The sequence below is a fragment of the Macaca nemestrina genome, unplaced genomic scaffold (assembly GCF_043159975.1).
Source record: "Macaca nemestrina isolate mMacNem1 unplaced genomic scaffold, mMacNem.hap1 Scaffold_44, whole genome shotgun sequence".
NCBI lineage: Eukaryota > Metazoa > Chordata > Mammalia > Primates > Cercopithecidae > Macaca > Macaca nemestrina.
In genome coordinates this window covers 714717-731662 of record NW_027257673.1, presented here as the reverse complement: position 1 = coordinate 731662, position 16946 = coordinate 714717, and the positions used below count along the sequence as shown (strand labels likewise).

At 42.6% G+C, this 16946-nt stretch overlaps 1 protein-coding gene across 14 annotated transcripts in view; it reads left to right on the top strand.

Moving 5' to 3' along the window:
* The window catches only part of LOC139361350 (centromere protein I-like), a 59026-nt gene that overhangs the window by 14671 nt on the left and 27409 nt on the right, over window positions 1-16946 (top strand). For 10 of the 14 annotated variants that reach the window (XM_071089978.1, XM_071089981.1, XM_071089984.1 and 7 more), the window contains 4 exons: window positions 465-585; window positions 7403-7536; window positions 8491-8615; window positions 10433-10480. In XM_071089978.1, the coding sequence (XP_070946079.1) occupies window positions 465-585; window positions 7403-7536; window positions 8491-8615; window positions 10433-10480 (428 nt within the window). Of the gene's footprint in view, window positions 1-430; window positions 586-7402; window positions 7537-8490; window positions 8616-10432; window positions 10481-10610; window positions 10775-16946 lie in introns of those variants that run through there. The other 4 variants (XM_071089987.1, XM_071089988.1, XM_071089989.1 and 1 more) reach the window with 3 other exon arrangements.

Below are 16946 nucleotides of genomic sequence, written 5' to 3'. Positions count from 1 at the left end.
GTGGCTTACACTGGTAATCCCTACACTTTGGGAAGCCAAGGCGGGCAGATCACTTGAGGTTTCAGGAGTTCAAGACCACGACCACCAGCCTGGCCAACATGGTGAAATCCTATCTCTACCAAAAAATGCAGAAATTAGCTGAGCATGGTGGTGCACACCTGTACTTCCAGCTACTCAGGAGGCTGAGGCATGAGAATTGCTTGAACCTGGGAGAAGAAGTTGGAGTGAGCCAAGATCCCGCCACTGTTCTCCAGCCTGGTTGACAGAGTGAGACTGTCTCAAAAAAAAAAAAAAATTTAAAAATATGTTGCCCGGGTTGGTCTCAAACTCCTGGGCTCAAGTGATCCTCCTGCTTCAGCATCCCACAGTGTTGCAATTATAGGCATGAGCCACCATGCCTAGCCTATTTTTTGTTACATATTTTCTTTAGTTTCAGAAGTTGATCGGTGGTTCTGTTACTGCAGCTGCGTTCTCAGATGGGCTCAGTGCTAAACAACTCTCTGCTGCTTCAGTATATTGACTGTGTCATAGATGAGTCGGTCTCGCTGAGGTCTTACTACGGGTTGAGTCAAATATTACAAGAAGGTAAGAATTGAGGGAGGATGGGACAAGATAGTTTACAAATGAATTTCTTTTATAAGGGAGTGCCAAATTCAAGATAAGAGGAGCCTTCGTATGCTGTAATTATGTCTGTGGTAATCATATATTTAGAGCATGAATGTTTCTGTTGTAATTTTAAGGTAGTAAGAAGGGAGAGGGATTATGTTAAGGAAACACTACTGGATGGCCACCAAAACTCACTGGGTGGCTCTACGTTGATGACTATCACAATCCAAGGATTTTTCATCTTTATATGTCCAGAAACTTGCTGTTAGGCCCCCAGAGTCATCCCGTTAATGGTAATGAAACTCAGAGGAGATGAATGTATAAGCCAGGATATCAGTTTTAGTATAAAATGAATGATTTCTGGTAAGCGTAATGCTCATATCTGCCAACTAGAATATCTCCTCTGTGCTATCTGCATATATGGGAACAAGATTTGTCAGTAGAAGGTTTCTTAATTATAGAATTAGAGGAAATGGCAGTGAGAAGTCTTTCATCCAGGCCATAGTAAAGCCTGGGCATTTCATTCCTCCAGTGGTGGGGGGCAGTGGGAAGATAGCATTTCTTTTGACCAAATTAAGTGTTTCTTTACTGGATAAGCAACTTCCGATTCTTCTGGTGGTTAAAGTTGCTTTTGATTGGTTCCAGGCCAATTCTTCTTCTACTCTGAATCTTTTAAATGGAATATGATACAGTTTATTAGATTTCCACTTACTAAATTTCAATCTTTTTTACGTTATACCCAGCCTACCCTAATTGAAGTCTAGAGTGTTCTAAAACTTTCAATTCAGATGTTTATAACTTGCTTGGATGACTGTGATACAAAGTTTATCTTATTCATTATATGTGAATTCTCTCCACTTGTTTTTTCACTCTAAGCTTTTCCCTAGATTACCAAGTTGTTGAGGAACATCTCACTGTCACCTCCATCTGTCTGTTCTCGTCTACATTATGAGTTAGTCAGGATGTATGAGACTAGTGGCTTTTTTACTTTGTCACTTATTTGTAACTTTGGTGATAATTTTGTTTTGTGCACTTTTTTATTGTGGTACAGCTAGATGCTTATATTTAGTGTTCCTGCTCTAGAATGTATTTGGTACAAGGTGAATAATTACAAACATGGAAAAGAATTTACCAACTTCCTGGATACTTTGTGAGGGCAGAGTCCTTCTTACAAGTAAGATTTCACTTGCTTCTTCCACACTCCACCACTCTTTACTAAAATTTATTTAGATATCCATTGACAGTCTTTTTCTTGGCCGAGTGTGGTAGTTCACACCTGTAATCTCCGCAGTTTCAGTTTGGAGGCTGAGGCGGGTTGGGCAACATGGCAAAACCCCATGTCTACAAAGAATACAAAACTTTGCCAGGCATGGTGGCGTGCATCTGTTGTCCCAGCTACTCAGGAGGATGCCATAGAAGGATCATTTGAGCTCAGGAGGTCGAGGGTGCCGTGACCTGTAGATGTGCCACTGCACTGCAGCCTGGGTGACAAAGTGAGATCCTGTCTCAAAAACAACAACAAAAACGTTTTTTAAGTACCTGACATCATTTGTAAATAATATTTGTTCAATTTGTTCAATTTGAAACTCTTTATAAAGAGAGCTGAGTTGGACTTTTATCTTTACACTGTTGGATTTGAAGAAAGAATATGTTACATTACGCAAATAAAAGGGAAAAACCTGTAGTTTAGGAGGACAAACTGAAGATATAATTAAATGTATTCAGGTAATTGAATTAGTAATGTAAATTTCATAAGGTCACTACTTTTATATTCTTTTAATCAACAAACATTTTTTGAGCATCAAATAAATTCCAGCCAGTGGACACTCTGGTCTGGGTAACCCTGAGTTGTATTTTAAGCTGCAGCTTAGGTATCAGCACCATCAAGGAGCCTTCAGTTATTGCCCAGTGTGGTTCAGTTCAGGTTATGACAGAATCTAGTGTGTATCTGTGGGACTGGGTAACTAAGGTGGAGTGAAGGTGAAGGTTATTTGATTCAAAGTCAAGAAACTGAAACTGAAATGTTGGGATCATTTGCATGGACACTGGTGTAACTGAGATGTTGATGGCAGGACATGATACAGAGTTCTAAGCTCCTCAGTGAATCTGGATGAGCTTCCAAGTGATAGACAGCAGAGATATCAGAAGATAAAAAAAAATAGAGGGTAGGGTAGCTGGACAGTATGTTCGTATCCTGTATTTTGGTTATATGCATTAATTTATCTTAACTTTGGAGTTTAAAATGAGAACCCTAAATTTTTGTTATATGTGTGCTTTACCTTCAAAGTAAAAGACTAAATTTCAAGGAACTGCATAGTCAGATTGTTTTGACTCTTTCTACCTAAAGTTTTTTGCCTTCTCTTACACTTTTTTTTTTTTTTTTTGTCTTAAGACTGAGTCTCGCTGTGTTGCCCAGGCTGAAGTGCAGTGGTACAATGTTGGCTCACCACAGCCTCCACCTCCCAGCTTCAAATGATTCTCCTGCCTCAGCTTCCCAAGTAGCTGGGATTACAGGCATGTGCCACCACACCCAGCTACGTTTTTGTTTTGTTTTGTAGATGGAGCTTTGCCATTTTTGCCAGGCTGGTGTCAACCTCCTGACCTCAGGTGATCTGTTCGCCTTGGCCTCCCAAAGTGCTGGAATTACCAGTGTGAGCCACTGTGCCTGGCTGCTTCTCGTAAATTCTATTATCAGCCACGTAATTTTTTGGCATTTGAAAAACTATATTATAGAAAATTACGAATACAATCAAAAGTAGAGAAAATACTGCAGTATTCCGCGTCTGTGCCCATTACCCATCTTCAACAGTTAGCAACTCTTGGTTAACCTTTTTTCATCTATAATACATTTCACCTTTCCTTTCCATTATTTTAAAGCAAAACTCAGCTCCCGTTTCAACTGTAAAATATGGTACTATTATGACACCTAAAAAATTAGAAGCTTTTTTTTTTTTTTTTTTTTAAAGACAGTCTCACCCTTGCCCAGGCTGGAGTGCAGTGGGTTGATGAAAGTTCCCTGCAACTTCCATCTCCTGGATTCACATAATTCTCGTATTTCAGCCTTCGAGTAGCTGGGACTACAGGCATGTGCCACCACACCCAGCTAATTTTTGTGTTTTTAGTAGAGAGAGGGTTTCACAGAGTTGGCCAGGGCTGGTCTTGAACTTGTGACCTCAAATTATGCACCCACCTTGGCCTCCCAAAGTGCTGGGATTACAGGCGTGAGCCACCGTGCCAAGCCAATAGTTCTTAGTATCTTTAAATATCTAACCAATGTTCAAATTCCCCTTAGCTTCAGTTGTAAATAGCTAGTGGTTAGCTTGGTTAACAGATGAGCCCAGACTCATTTTTCTGTATGTTCTTATCCCTATAGTGGTTTCTTACTTTGGTAGAATAGAGAGTAGAAGCTACTTAGGCCTGGAAAATTGTTTTTAATTCTTCATATTCGTTATTAAATTGTTTCCAGATACACCTGATCACTTTTAGAAGGAAATGGAGCATTAGTGGGTAGTAAACATCTTGTAAAGCTATGCTTCTCAAAATACCGTCCTTGGATCATCAGCATAACCTGGAAACTTGTTAGAGATGCAAATCTTAGGTCTTGGCCTAGACCTACTGAATTAAACTCTGGAGTTAGGGCTCTGTAATTAAACACTACTATAATTCTGGTGCATGCTGAAGTTTGAGAACCACTATTTAAAAGAAACTCCACTTAAATGTTTAACCTCTTCTACCTAAATTACATCAAGAACTGTACCTTTGAAATTACCCCTCTCCGCTTTTGTGTGAGACAGGGTCTTTCTCTGTCTCCCAGGAGTGCAGTGACGCAGTCTCAGCTCACTGCAGCCTCAACCACCCAGGCTCAAGCGATCCACCTCAGCCCCCAAGTAGCTGTGACCAAGAGTGTGCACCAATATAACATGCCAGGCTGATTTTTGTTGTAGAGACAAGGTCTCACTGTGTTGTCTGGGTTGGTCTTGAACTCCTAGGCTCAAACTATCCTCCTGCATTGGCCTCCCAAAGTATTGGGATCACAGGCATGAGCCACCACATCCAGCCTGAAATTCTTCTCTCTTACTTGTGGTTATCCCTAACCTGCATTCCCCTCTTCGAGCTGCTGTGCCTGGACCCATGTTTATTCATTCTCTATTCTCCAGATGAGCAAAAGATTGAACAAAACAGTATGTTTGCATCTACAATATTTGGCCAAGTTGCAGTGTAAGTCTCCGGTACCCTTGAAATAGTTGCCTTACAGTTTCTGTATTATCTTTCCTTTTATTAGTATCATAAGGGAGACAATTTAAAAAGGAATTCTGCTTTCTAAAATTTAATGGACATGTGGATAATTTTGCTTGTCATAACAATATTTGGCATTATATAGTATAGCTCAAGTTTTCAATAATTGAGTAAATATAGGTGTAATGCCATATTTCTGGCATGTGACCATATGCCATATCATTGTCAAAAAGGGAGTAAATTGTAGTTATCTATCATAAGAAGAGAAGGGTAGAAAACTTCTCAGCAGTGGTTCTTGAAGGGAGGGGGCATTTCTGGTGTCATGGTGACCGGGAAGAGGTTGCGACTGTCATTTAATATGTGGGAGGTGGGGATGCTCAGTGTGCTTCAGGGGCTGCGTGGGTAGTAAGAGCCAGTCCTGAACAGTGAATTGTTTGATCCAAAATGCCAATAGTGTGGTGTGGAAAAATACTTCAAAAGAGACTGTTTGAAGCAATCGTCATTGTTTCAAATTGACACAGTTGCCAAGTGCTACCCAAAATCATAGTTAAGATACGGTTACGCCTGTAATTCCGGCACATTGGGAGACTGAGACCAGCAGATCACTTGAGGGTCTAGAGTTTCATACGAGCCTGGCCAACATGGTGAAACCTTGTCTCTAATAAAAATATAACAGTTAGTTGGATGTGGTGGCACACGCCTGTAATCCCAGCTACTCAGGAACCTGAGGCACGAAAACTGGTTGACCCCAGAGAAGGAGGTTGCAGTGATTTGAGATCGCACCTGTGTACTCCAGCCTGGGTGACAGAGCAAGACTCCATCTCGGAAAAAAAAAACAAAAAAAACAAAAAACTACTTAGTTTTGCAAGTAGCCAACTGGCTATGTGTGGATGCTTGCATATTTGAATGGTCTCCTGATCATTGATTGTCCTGACACTGAACTATCATGGTGGTGGGCAGTAGTAGAGTCGTCATCATCTCTGAAATTCTAAGATTATACATGTTCTTTTCCTTGTGCATAACCATTGTTGACTGCCTAGATAGGAGAGTAAAGCTGTGAATTCACATTTGTAAGTCTTTTCCTAATCCGTTTAACAGTGGTATGATCTTGGCTAACTGCCAACTCCACCTCCTGGGTTCAAGGGATTCTTTTGCCTCAGCCTACCCAGTAGCTGGGATTACAGGCTTGCACCACCATACCTGGCTAATTTTTTATTTTTAATAGAGGTGGGGTTTCACCATGTTGACCAGGCTGGTCTTAAACTCCCAACCTCAGGTGATCCGCCTGCCTTAGCATCCCAAAGTGCTGGGATTACAGGCATGAGTCACTGTGCCACACCAAATTCAAGTGAAAATATGTTTAACAGCGTTTTATAAAGCTCAGGAATTCAGGCAAAACAGAGTTTTGATTTGTGTAGGGTAGGTTTCTGTGCATCTGTGTTACAATGTTACTGACAGTATAGGAAACGATTCCTAAAGTCATTTTAATGTTTATTCCTTTAAACCACATTTGATTAGGTTCGAATAAATTAGTTGTCACTGTTTTCTAGTTTACTGTATCATTTTGTCCATTTTCACATTTCATCCTGATTTTTTTTTTTTTTTTTGAAACAGGGTCTTGTTATATTGCCCAGACTGGAGTGCAGTGTCATGATCTTGGCTCACTGCAAACTCCACCTCCTGGGTTCAAGGTATTCTCCTGCCTCAGCCTCCCAAGTAGCTGGGATTACAGGGACCCACCATCACGCCTTGCTAATTTTTTTATTTTTAGTAGAGACGGGGTTTCACCATGTTGGCTACGGTGGTCTCAGACTCGACCTCAAGTGATCTGCCCACCTCAGCCTCCCAGAGTGCTGGGATTACAGGCATAAGCCACTGCACATGGCCTGATTTTTTTTTTTTTTTTTTGAACAGTCTTGCTCTGTCACTTAGGCTAGAGTGCGGTGGTGCAGTCTCACTCACTGCAACCTTTGCCTCTGGGTGTCAAGCAATCCTCCCACCTCAGCCTCTTGAGTAGCTGGAACTAGAAGTGTGTGCTGCCACCCCAGCTAATTTTTGTATTTTTTGTAAAGAGCTTTTGCCACGTTGCCCAGGCTGGTCTCAAATTCCTGGATTCAAGAACTCTGCCTGCCTTGGCCTCCCTAAGTACTGGAATTACAGATGTGAGCCACTGTGCTTGGCCATGAATTTTTCATGTCACTTTTATGTGAGCCTTTTTCTCCCCTTAACTGTTAATGAAATACCTATATTTCTAGTGGTTTTTATATCTCTCACTTGAGAATTTTCATAACTGCTTGGAGCTTAATACTGTATTTATCTGTTATTTACTAGTAGAGTCTGGTTGTTTAGAATGTTCTATGTGATTTCGTCTTAATGATTCCCTGGAAGGCTGTGTGTAGTTTTATGATTAACCACTGATTTTTTAAAAAGTAAATTATACATTGGAGCACTGATAGTTTTGAAACCTTCACCACCTTTTTCCTTTATATTATTCACCTTTAGCTTGGAAATTGTGACCACTTTTGCTACTCTATCTGAATGTTATGGTTTCTTATTGCAGAGAGAGAACTGGGGGGATCCATGAGCTCTGTGTCTAAACTGCTCCACTATGTAGGGTGGCTGTCCACTACTGCAGTGCACGTGGAGAGCAACAGAACTTTCTTGCTGCACTTTATTTTGGATTTCTATGAGAAGGTAAAACATGTTTCAGTTTCCCCATTGGGATTTTTGTGAAGGCTATTCACTTTATTGGCATAGTATTTAAATTTTATGCACAAATATTAAGGTAGGCTGTGATCTCATTAGCATCATTAAAGTAACCTTACATTTTGAAGTTCATGATTATTTTCTCTCCAGAACAATTGACTTTCATAAACCACGTGGAAAAGCAAATGCTTTTTTTTTTTTCCTAAGGTCCAGGCACCACAGCATTACCCTGTGTTAACACTGGTCCTAGACAGAAGTCTGTTGTTAGCATTATTTTTTGTTCCTTCCATTCGTGACTCCTGGTGGAAACCAAAAATTTCTTGTTGTTTCTTCAGATCTCCATGTCTACTTTTCAACTGCCTTACTTCTCTTGGTACCTAGTACCCTTTTATTGTGTTACAGTATATAACCTGGGCAGAACTATAGGGTGATGCAAAAGTAATTGTGGTTTTTGCTATTGTTTTCAATGGCAAAAACTGCAATTACTTTTGCAGCAACTTAATATCCATGAAGTGTCCATGATAGTCTCACTTTTCCCAGCTTCCTCTGCTAATACCTATTTGTCTTGTGTTACGCATTTGCTTAGAAGCACGCTCCTTTGTTTTCTAGGTTGACAGCTAACTCATATGATAAATAAGTATTTTGGGACTTAAGGGGAAAGAACTCCTTCCTTCCTTTACCCTGTCCCCCTAACTGTAAGACCTTTCCCTAGAAGAAATGAAAGATTCAAGTAATGGTCTTTTAGAAATTATCCTCTGTAGTATGACTGATATTTGGTGAAGTCTGTGTTAAGCAAGCTTATAGTTATCTGTTTGTTTAGGAGTCAGGCATGTCCAAAGCTAATGTTACATTATTATCTTATACTGATGATTCTTTGGGTGAACTTGGTTGAGAAGTTCTGGGGAATAGTCTATATACTGATGTTATCTTTCCTTCTCAAAGGTGTGTGACACATATATACATTATAACCTTCCATTAGTGGTGGTGTCTCTTCCTGGGATCTTATATTCTGTACTCTTCAGCCTGGATGCCAACATCCTGAACCAGAGGTGTTTTATTATGAGCAGGTACAAAGCCTTTTTACCATTTTATGAAATGGTATATTATAATTTTCTCTTCATCTTTCAGCTGTAATACAAAAAATATTCCTACTTGTCTTTGGCCAGGGCCTCTGGAAATCAGGCTTGCTATTGGACATGAGATTCCAATATGGGGCCATGACAGCTGTGGTGTTTTTAAATCCTCCACTGGTGTGGCTACAGAATAAAAAAAAATCATAGTTAAGGACCTGTTGTGCAGTGGTACTATTGCACTCAGCGTTGTTCATTCTAATTGCTGTGTCTTCAGGAAAAATTAAGTCATTTGCTGACAATTGCTTTAAGTATTTGTACCTTCTCTGATAAAAATATTTTCTGGGAGATAAGGGGAGCTGTTGCCAATTATGTGGAACTGTAAGTATTATTTCTGGTCTCCTCTAATTCTGTAACTTGTGGACTGAAATTACTTTTCTCAGTCCATAAATGTAAACTTTTTTTTTTTTTTTTTTTTTTTTTTTTTTTTTTTTTTTGGAGACAGAGTTTTGCTCTTGTCAACCTGGAGTGCAACAGCACCTTCTCGGCTCACTGCACCTTCTGCCTCCCGGGTTAAAGCGATTCTCCTGCTTCAGTCTCCGGAGTAGCTGGGATTAAAGGTGCCTGCCACCACGCCAGGCTAATTTTTTGTGTTTTTTCATAGAGACGGGGTTTCACCATTTTGGCCAGGCTGATGTCGTACTCCTGACCTTAGGTGATCCGCCCACCTCGGCCTCCCAAATTGCTGGGATTACAGGCATGAGTCACCATGCCTGGCTAAGTGCAGACCTTGTTGGTGTAACTTGTAGGACTATGTCAAGTTTAAAATGTTTAAAAACTAATTAGTTAATAGTTCTCAGACAAGAAAAACATATTTGTAGGTTTCCCTTTTGTGCTTTCTGCTGCATCATTTTCTTTCCATTAAGAAAGTACGTTTTACATCAGTGACCATTTTTGAGCCTCTATTTTTTTCATTTTACTTTTAAGTTTTGGGATAAATATGCAGAAGGTGCACGTTTGTTACATGGTTATGCATGTGGCATGGGGTGGTTTGCTGCACCTATCAACCTGTCATCTAGGTTTTAAGCCCCATATGCATTAGGTATTTGTCCTAATGCCCTCCCTCCCCTTTCCCCTCACCCCCGACAGGCCCCAGTGTATGATGTTCTCCTCTCTGTGTCCATGTGTTCTCATCATTCAACCCCTACTTATGAATGAGAACTCTATTAATTTTTATTTTTTTGAGATGCAATCTAGGTCTTGTTGCCCAGGCTAGAGTGCAGTGTTGCGATCTTGGCTCACTGCAACCTCTGCCTCCCAGGTTCAAGCGATTCTCCTTCCTCAGCCTCTCGAGTATCTGGGATTACAGGCACCCACGCCACCACGTCCAGCTAATTTTTGTATTTTTAGTAGAGACGGGATTTCACCATGTTTCTCAGGCTGGTCTCAAACTCCTGACCTGGTGATTCACCCAGCTTGGCCTCCCAAAGTGCTGCAATTACAAGCGTGAGCCACCGCACCCAGCCAGAACTTTATTAATTTTTTAATAGTGAAACATTGAAAGCATTTTTTATTGTTTATTTTTTATTTAGTGAAGTAAGCATCTTAAGTGTACAACTTATTGAGCCTCTATTTATTTTCACTTGAGAATGTACCACAAAAGGATAAAATCCTTAACTAGACAACTGGATATTTGTGTATGTACATATTTGCATATATTTACATTTATAGTGTATTTTTGTATTTTACTATGTCAAAGGCATTGTATTCAAAGGTATGTTAAATGTTTCATTCTGTTTGTTTTTTTCTGTTAGGTATCGTAAAAATCTGACTGCCGCAAAGAAAAATGTTTGGTACAAAAGGTATGAATGAGAAAGCTCTGTTAAATCACTGTTACTCAAAAATTAAGTCTAGATTTACGTGACCTGATGGGAAGGAGGAGGAAAGGGAAAATAGATGATAGTGACAATTTTTTTATTTCTTTCCCGTTAGACAAAATCAGGTTTTGATTTCAGCAGCAAGACTTATCAAGAATTTAATCACTATTTAATATCCATGGTTGGTTGCCTGTGGACATCCAAACCCTTTAGGAAAGGAATATGTATTGACCCTAAAATCCTAGAAAAAAACTGGAGTGGCTGAATATAAAAAGTTTAAATGTAGTCATTCATCCTTCCTTCTTGAGTTATGCTGTTTCTGTTTTGCTACAGGTAAGGGTATTTAAAGAATGTTTAGATTTTGTGTAATAATACTGTGATGGCAGAAATAGGAACTGCTGTACATTTAATGTGTCTGAACTGTAAGACGTGTTTAGTAGTTTTTTTTTTAAGTAACAACTAAATTTTGGGCATTTTGCTAGGGTCTGGGATTCCAGTTAATTTAAGTTTCTGTCCTCAGAGAGAGCTTGGGCTTGTAGCAGAGACAGACTTGTAAACAAATCACTGTAATACAATGTGGCAAAATGTGAAAAGCTTCAGTTGTGAGAAAGATGGGGGAGTGATCAGTTCAGTGCTGCCTGGGTAGAGGTGGTGCCGTGTAAGGAAAAGCTTCATAGACGTGGAAGCTCTCAGAAAATCCTTCTAGAAAAGATAGAAAATTTAGGCTAGAGGCCGGGCGCGGTGGCTCAAGCCTGTAATCCCAGCACTTTGGGAGGCCGAGGCGGGCGGATCACAAGGTCAGGAGATCGAGACCACAGTGAAACCCCGTCTCTACTAAAAAAAAATACAAAAAATTAGCTGGGCGCGGTGGCGGGCGCCTGTAGTCCTAGCTACTCAGGAGGCTGAGGCAGGAGAATGGCGTGAACCCAGGAGGCGGAGCTTGCAGTGAGCCGAGATCGCGCCACTGCACTCCAGCCTGGGCAACAGCGTGAGACTCCGTCTCAAAAAAAAAAAAAAAAAAAAAAAAAAAGAAAATTTAGGCTAGATAATACTACAATTAGAGTTACAACCTTAGTCAAAGACTGCTGATTTAATGGAATGATACCAATATGCAGGCAGGGGGAGGAGGGTGTATGTTTGTGTATATCCTTTCAGGACTTCACTCTCAGCCCTGTCTCTTTCTTTTCTTTTCTTTTCTTTTCTTTTCTTTTTTTTCTTTTTTTTTTTTTTTTAATTTTTTTTTGTATTTATTTATTTTGAGAGGGAGTCTCGCTCTGTCGCCCGCGCTGGAGTGCAGTGGTGCAATCTCAGCTCATTGCAACCTCCGCCTCCTGGGTTCAAGCAATTCTCTTGCCTCGGCCTCCTGAGTAGCTGGGATTACAGGCACCTGCCACTACACCCAGCTAATTTTTGTATTTTTAGTAGAGATGAGGCTTAACCATGTTGGCCAGGCTGGTCTCAAACGCCTGACATTAAGTGATCCACCTGCCTCGGCCTCCCATACTGCTGGGATTACAGGCATGAGCCACAGTGCCCAGCCTGGCTTCTTTCACTTAGCATAATGTTTTCAGTGTTCAGCTGTCTTATAGCATTTTACTTGTAAATACTATTCCTTTGTATAGATATGACATTTTATTCATTTATCAGTTGATAGAAATTTTGGTTATTTTCACTTTTTGGTGATTATGAGTAAGTGTTCTTGTAAAAGGTTTTGTGTGGACATAGTTTTCATTTCTCTTGGGTGTATGTACTTAAGAGTGGGAATGCTAGATCATATGGTAACTCTGTTTAACCACTGGAAGAACTTCCATACTTTTCCAAAGTAACAGCACCATTTCACATTCCCATCAGCAGTATGTGATGGTTCCATTCTCTCCACCTCTTTCCTAACACTTGCTATCTGATCTGTTTTGTTTTGGTTTGGTTTGGTTTGGTTCTGGCCATCCCGGAGATGTGAAGTGGTATTTCATTGTGGTATTGATTTGCATTTCCATGGTAGCTGTTGATTTTTAGCATCTTTTCTTGTACTTACTGATCATTTATGTATTTTCTTTGGAGAAATGCCTATTCAGATTCTTTGCTCATTCTTAAGATTTTATAAATTTCTTTAGTGTGTATCTAAATACACTATGTAAGTATGTCGATATATATATGTCTATATATATATATATTTTTTTTTTTGAGATGGTCGTTCTGTAGCTCAGGCTGGAGGGCAGTAGCACAATCACAGCTTACTGCAGCCACGAACTCCAGAACTCAATTGATTCTCCCACCTAAGCCTCCTGAATAGCTGGGACTAAAAGGACACGCCACCATTCCTGGCTCATTTTTTTGTAGAAAGGGTTTCACCATGTTGCCCAGGCTGGTCTGGAAATCCTGGGCTCAAACAGTCTTATCTGGGTTGGCCTGCCACAGTGCTGGGATTACAGGTGTAAGCCACCACGCCTGGCCCTTTGCATATTTTTAAATGAGTTTGTGATTTTATTATTCAGTTGTAATAGTTTTTATATTCTAGATACAAATCCTTTTTCAAATAAGTAATTTGCAATTTTTGTTTCCAATTTTATGGATTGTCAATTTTTTGTTAGTGTCTTTTGATTTACAAAAGGTTTTAATTTTGATGAAATGAAACTTCACCTTTTTTTTTTTCCTACTGCTTATGCTTTGGTAGAGCTTAAGAAATCACTGCCTAAATCAAGGTTACAAAGATTTATTCCTCTGAGAATTTTACAGTTTTAAATTCTTACATTTGGGTTTTTAAAATCAATTTTATCTCTTGTATATGTTGTGGTTTAAGTATACAACTTCATTTGTGTGTGTGTGAGGACACAAATGCACCCACACCATTTGTTGAAAAGGCTACTCCTTCCCATTAAAATGTTTTGACCCTTGTCTTAGCATCAATGGGCCATAAATGTATGGACTCTGAGTTCTATTTTATGGATCTATATGTCTATCATCTTGCCAGTAAATGCTGTCTTGATTAGTATAGCTTTGTATTGTAGCGAGCTTTGAAATCAGAAAATGTAAGTTCTCAAACTTGTTCTTCTTCAAGATTGTTTTGTCTATTGTTGGTTCTTTGAATTCCGTATGAATTTTAGAAACAGCTTATCAATTTCCATAAAGAATCCAGCCTGGGCGCAGTGGCTCATGCCTGTAATCCTATTACTTTGGGAGGCCGAGGCGGGTGAATCAACTGAGGTCACGTGTTCGGGACCAGCCTGGCAAACATGGTGAAACTCCGTCTCTACTAAAAATAAAAAAATTAGCCCGGTGTGGTGGCACATGCCTGTAATCCCAGATTCTCAAGAGGCTGAAGAAGGAGAATCGCTTGAACCCAGGAGGTGGAAGTTGCAGTGAGTCAAGATCGCACCGCTGCACTCCAGCCTGGGCGACAGAGCGAGACTCCATGCACGGCTAATTTTTGTATTTTTAGTAGAGACGGGGTCTTGCCATGTTGCCCAGGCTGGTCTCGAACTCCTGACTTGAAGAGATCCACCTGCCTTGGCCTCCCAGAGGGCTGGGATTATAGGTGTGAGCCACTGCGCCCCACCCATATCTTCAGTATGGGAAAATCTTTCTTTTATGGTGTCTGTTTCTGGTGACATGCTTAGGAAATATTTTTCATCCTGAGACTGTGTAACTCTCCTTCTATTGTCTTCTGGTCCTCTATGATTTAGGTTTGTGAACACACAGGGTAAAGGGCCCCACTTACAAGATGTGGACTCCTGTCCCAGGTGGGCAAACAGACTGTCTGCACACACAGGCAGCAATTTACCAAGAGGCTTCTTGGGTGGGGCAAAGTGGAGCTGCCAAAAATTCCTTCTGCCCCATGAGAGTTCACTTGATTAGTGGGTGTTGTGCCTCTCAAAATTAGAAGAAACCCACAGAAGTTTCCTTTGAGCAGAACATAAATCTGTCCCACAAATAGCTGGGAGGTATCATCCTGTCCCCCTGAGGTCAGGAGGGTGAGTCTGTGACCCAGGGAGGAAAGCAGCTCCCCTTCTTTAGGACACCACAGGAGGACGGAGGAGTTGGCTGTCCTGGGAATTCATGCCTTCATTCAGCAAAGGGAAAGCAGTTAGACCAGGGAAGGGGCCTGGCAGTGTGGCGGGGGTACAGTGGTGAAGAGGGTGGGGCCGGGGAGAGGCCTCACTGAGAGGAGAGAGGGTCCTCAGTGGGAACCAGGGTGTTTGTGGAAGGAAGAGTCAGGGCATGGAGCAGGAGTGGGAGCGGGGAGGCCAGCTCAGGCCTCCTCCACGTTTGTGTGAACGTCCTTCCTGCGGGCTGTAGAGCTGGCCTCGGTACACTGCAGGGGACTCAGAGCTCCAGTGGAAGGGTGGCTCTGCCTCAGGAAGCTGCTGGTGCTCACCACTCCATCATCTGCTGTGGAGGGGGTGACAGTAACCTCAATGCGTGGCAGAGGTGTTTTGGGATGCTGTCCTACTGCACAGTTCAGCAGGCTGTTACCTGACTTATTTCTTTAATGCATCCCTCGCACTTCCTGTGTGTCCAGTGCCTTATAATATTAAGTGATAATTAACCTCAGAGCCCTGCGTGAGGTCAGCACTGTCCCCACCCTGTGTGCAAAGGGAGGACGGGGAGGCACTGCCAGTTGGGTGAGGGCAGACGGGGCAGCTTGCCTTGGGCCTCGCTGCCCTTAGCAGGCTTTGCATTTGATGCCCTGTGTTCCTTCCCTAGGGTACTCAGTTTGCCAGGTTTTTGGTTTATCCTAGTCTCATTCAGATTGTAAAGACTGAGAGTGGACTTCTGTTGATAGAGTTTCCCAATTTGGGTACAGGAAGGAGGTGAGGAACCACAAGCCCCTGCTGGACAGTAGCCCTGTAGACCCAGCCAACGCCGGCTCTGTCCTCACTGCCTGGTCCTCTCTGTGAACCTTCATCCCGGCCACAGCCCCTCAGAGTCCTCCTTTATGAAGGGGCCATGCTTTGGGGGAGGGAGTGCCTCTCCCAGGACCCAGAGTTGGTGAGTGGCCACTTTGGAATTTAAGCCCAGGCCCTTCTTCCCTTCTCTGCTTCCTGCCAGGCCCAGCTGCCTGCCCCAGCACACACATTCCCTGGGCACCCTGGTCTTCACTGCCAGGAGATGCCTGTTTTAGGCCTGGTTTGCTCCTATGGCTGCCATGCTGATTTTTCATTCTGCACATCATGTCTCATCAAAATGCATGGCGGTTCCACTCCTTGTGCTAAAGAGAGCCAGTAGTTTTGTCTGGCAGTGATGCCTGTCTGCTGCCCACAAAGGTGAACAGCCATTGTCTCTACTCACAGGGTGTTCAGAGTATAGTGGGACTGGTACACAAGAACCAGTGATCTCTCCAGGAGGTGCCACAGACATGGGTGAGGTGGCTACAGGGTTTCTATGCAGTCCTGATGGGATGGTCAGGCAGTGTGCGAGGCAGCAGGTCACCATCCCCAGGGTCCTGGGGACAGTGTGCAGGCAGGCATAGGAGCAGCCTTGGTGGGGTCCAGGACAGGCTGCCTGCCCTCCTGGTGAGAGGTGAGGATCAAGGACCTCGAGGCAGGCAGGGATATGGCCCAGTTTGCTTCCCACGCTCACTGGCAGTCCTGTGACTTGGGGTGCTGGGAAGGGTGTGGGGGTAGGAAGGGGAACTGGAGACAGGCCCAGTGGGAGGAATTGCCACAGATTCAGTGGGAGTTGTGGCAGAGATGTGAACTTGGGGAATTGGAGGTGGCAGTTAGAAAGTAAAGGGGGTTCGCAGATTTCTGGCATAGGCACTTGGTGCTGGGCAATGAAAATACAACAGCTTTTCTTAGTGTGTCCCTGCAGGCTGCTCAGAAAGGGTCAGGCAATGCCTTTGAGACATACCATGTTCTGGGGACAGTTCTGGACAGTAAGGTCCCTGGAGAGGCTTCGCTTTAAACCAGATACGAGTTGAACCCTGATTGGGTGCACAGACATGCCCATGGCAGCCAGCTAGAGCATGGCCCTAGGCAGAGCACTGGAGCCCAGGTCACGGCAAGTGGTTGTGTGCTCTGAGCAGGTGACAGTCCTTGTGTCCAGAGGTCTGGTTGGTCGCAAGCAGGGAGTGATCCCCCAGCCCCCTTCCTCAGCTAGTGTAAGCACTATCCAGGCATCCTGGGGTTCCTTGGTGGCTGCCTTATAGGCTCCTACTGTTTGCGAGCCTGTTGCTTATGTTGGGTGGGACTATGGCAGGACAGCCATTGAGCTTGACACCAGTCTGCTCGCTGCCCGCCCCTGGCTGGGCAGACCCTCGTTTTCCAAGCTTGCTTGGGTGGAGGTAAAGCTCACCATGACAGGTTGGTTCTCTGTTCTTTGTCTGAAGCTATACTCCTTGCTCCGTGTTTGGAGCTGTCTCGTACAATCGTTTTCCTTCGTTTCATGACAGTGAATCGAAGGGAATTTGTCTTCACAAGACCGAGGCTGAGGAGTGGCCAATCGGGTCTCACTG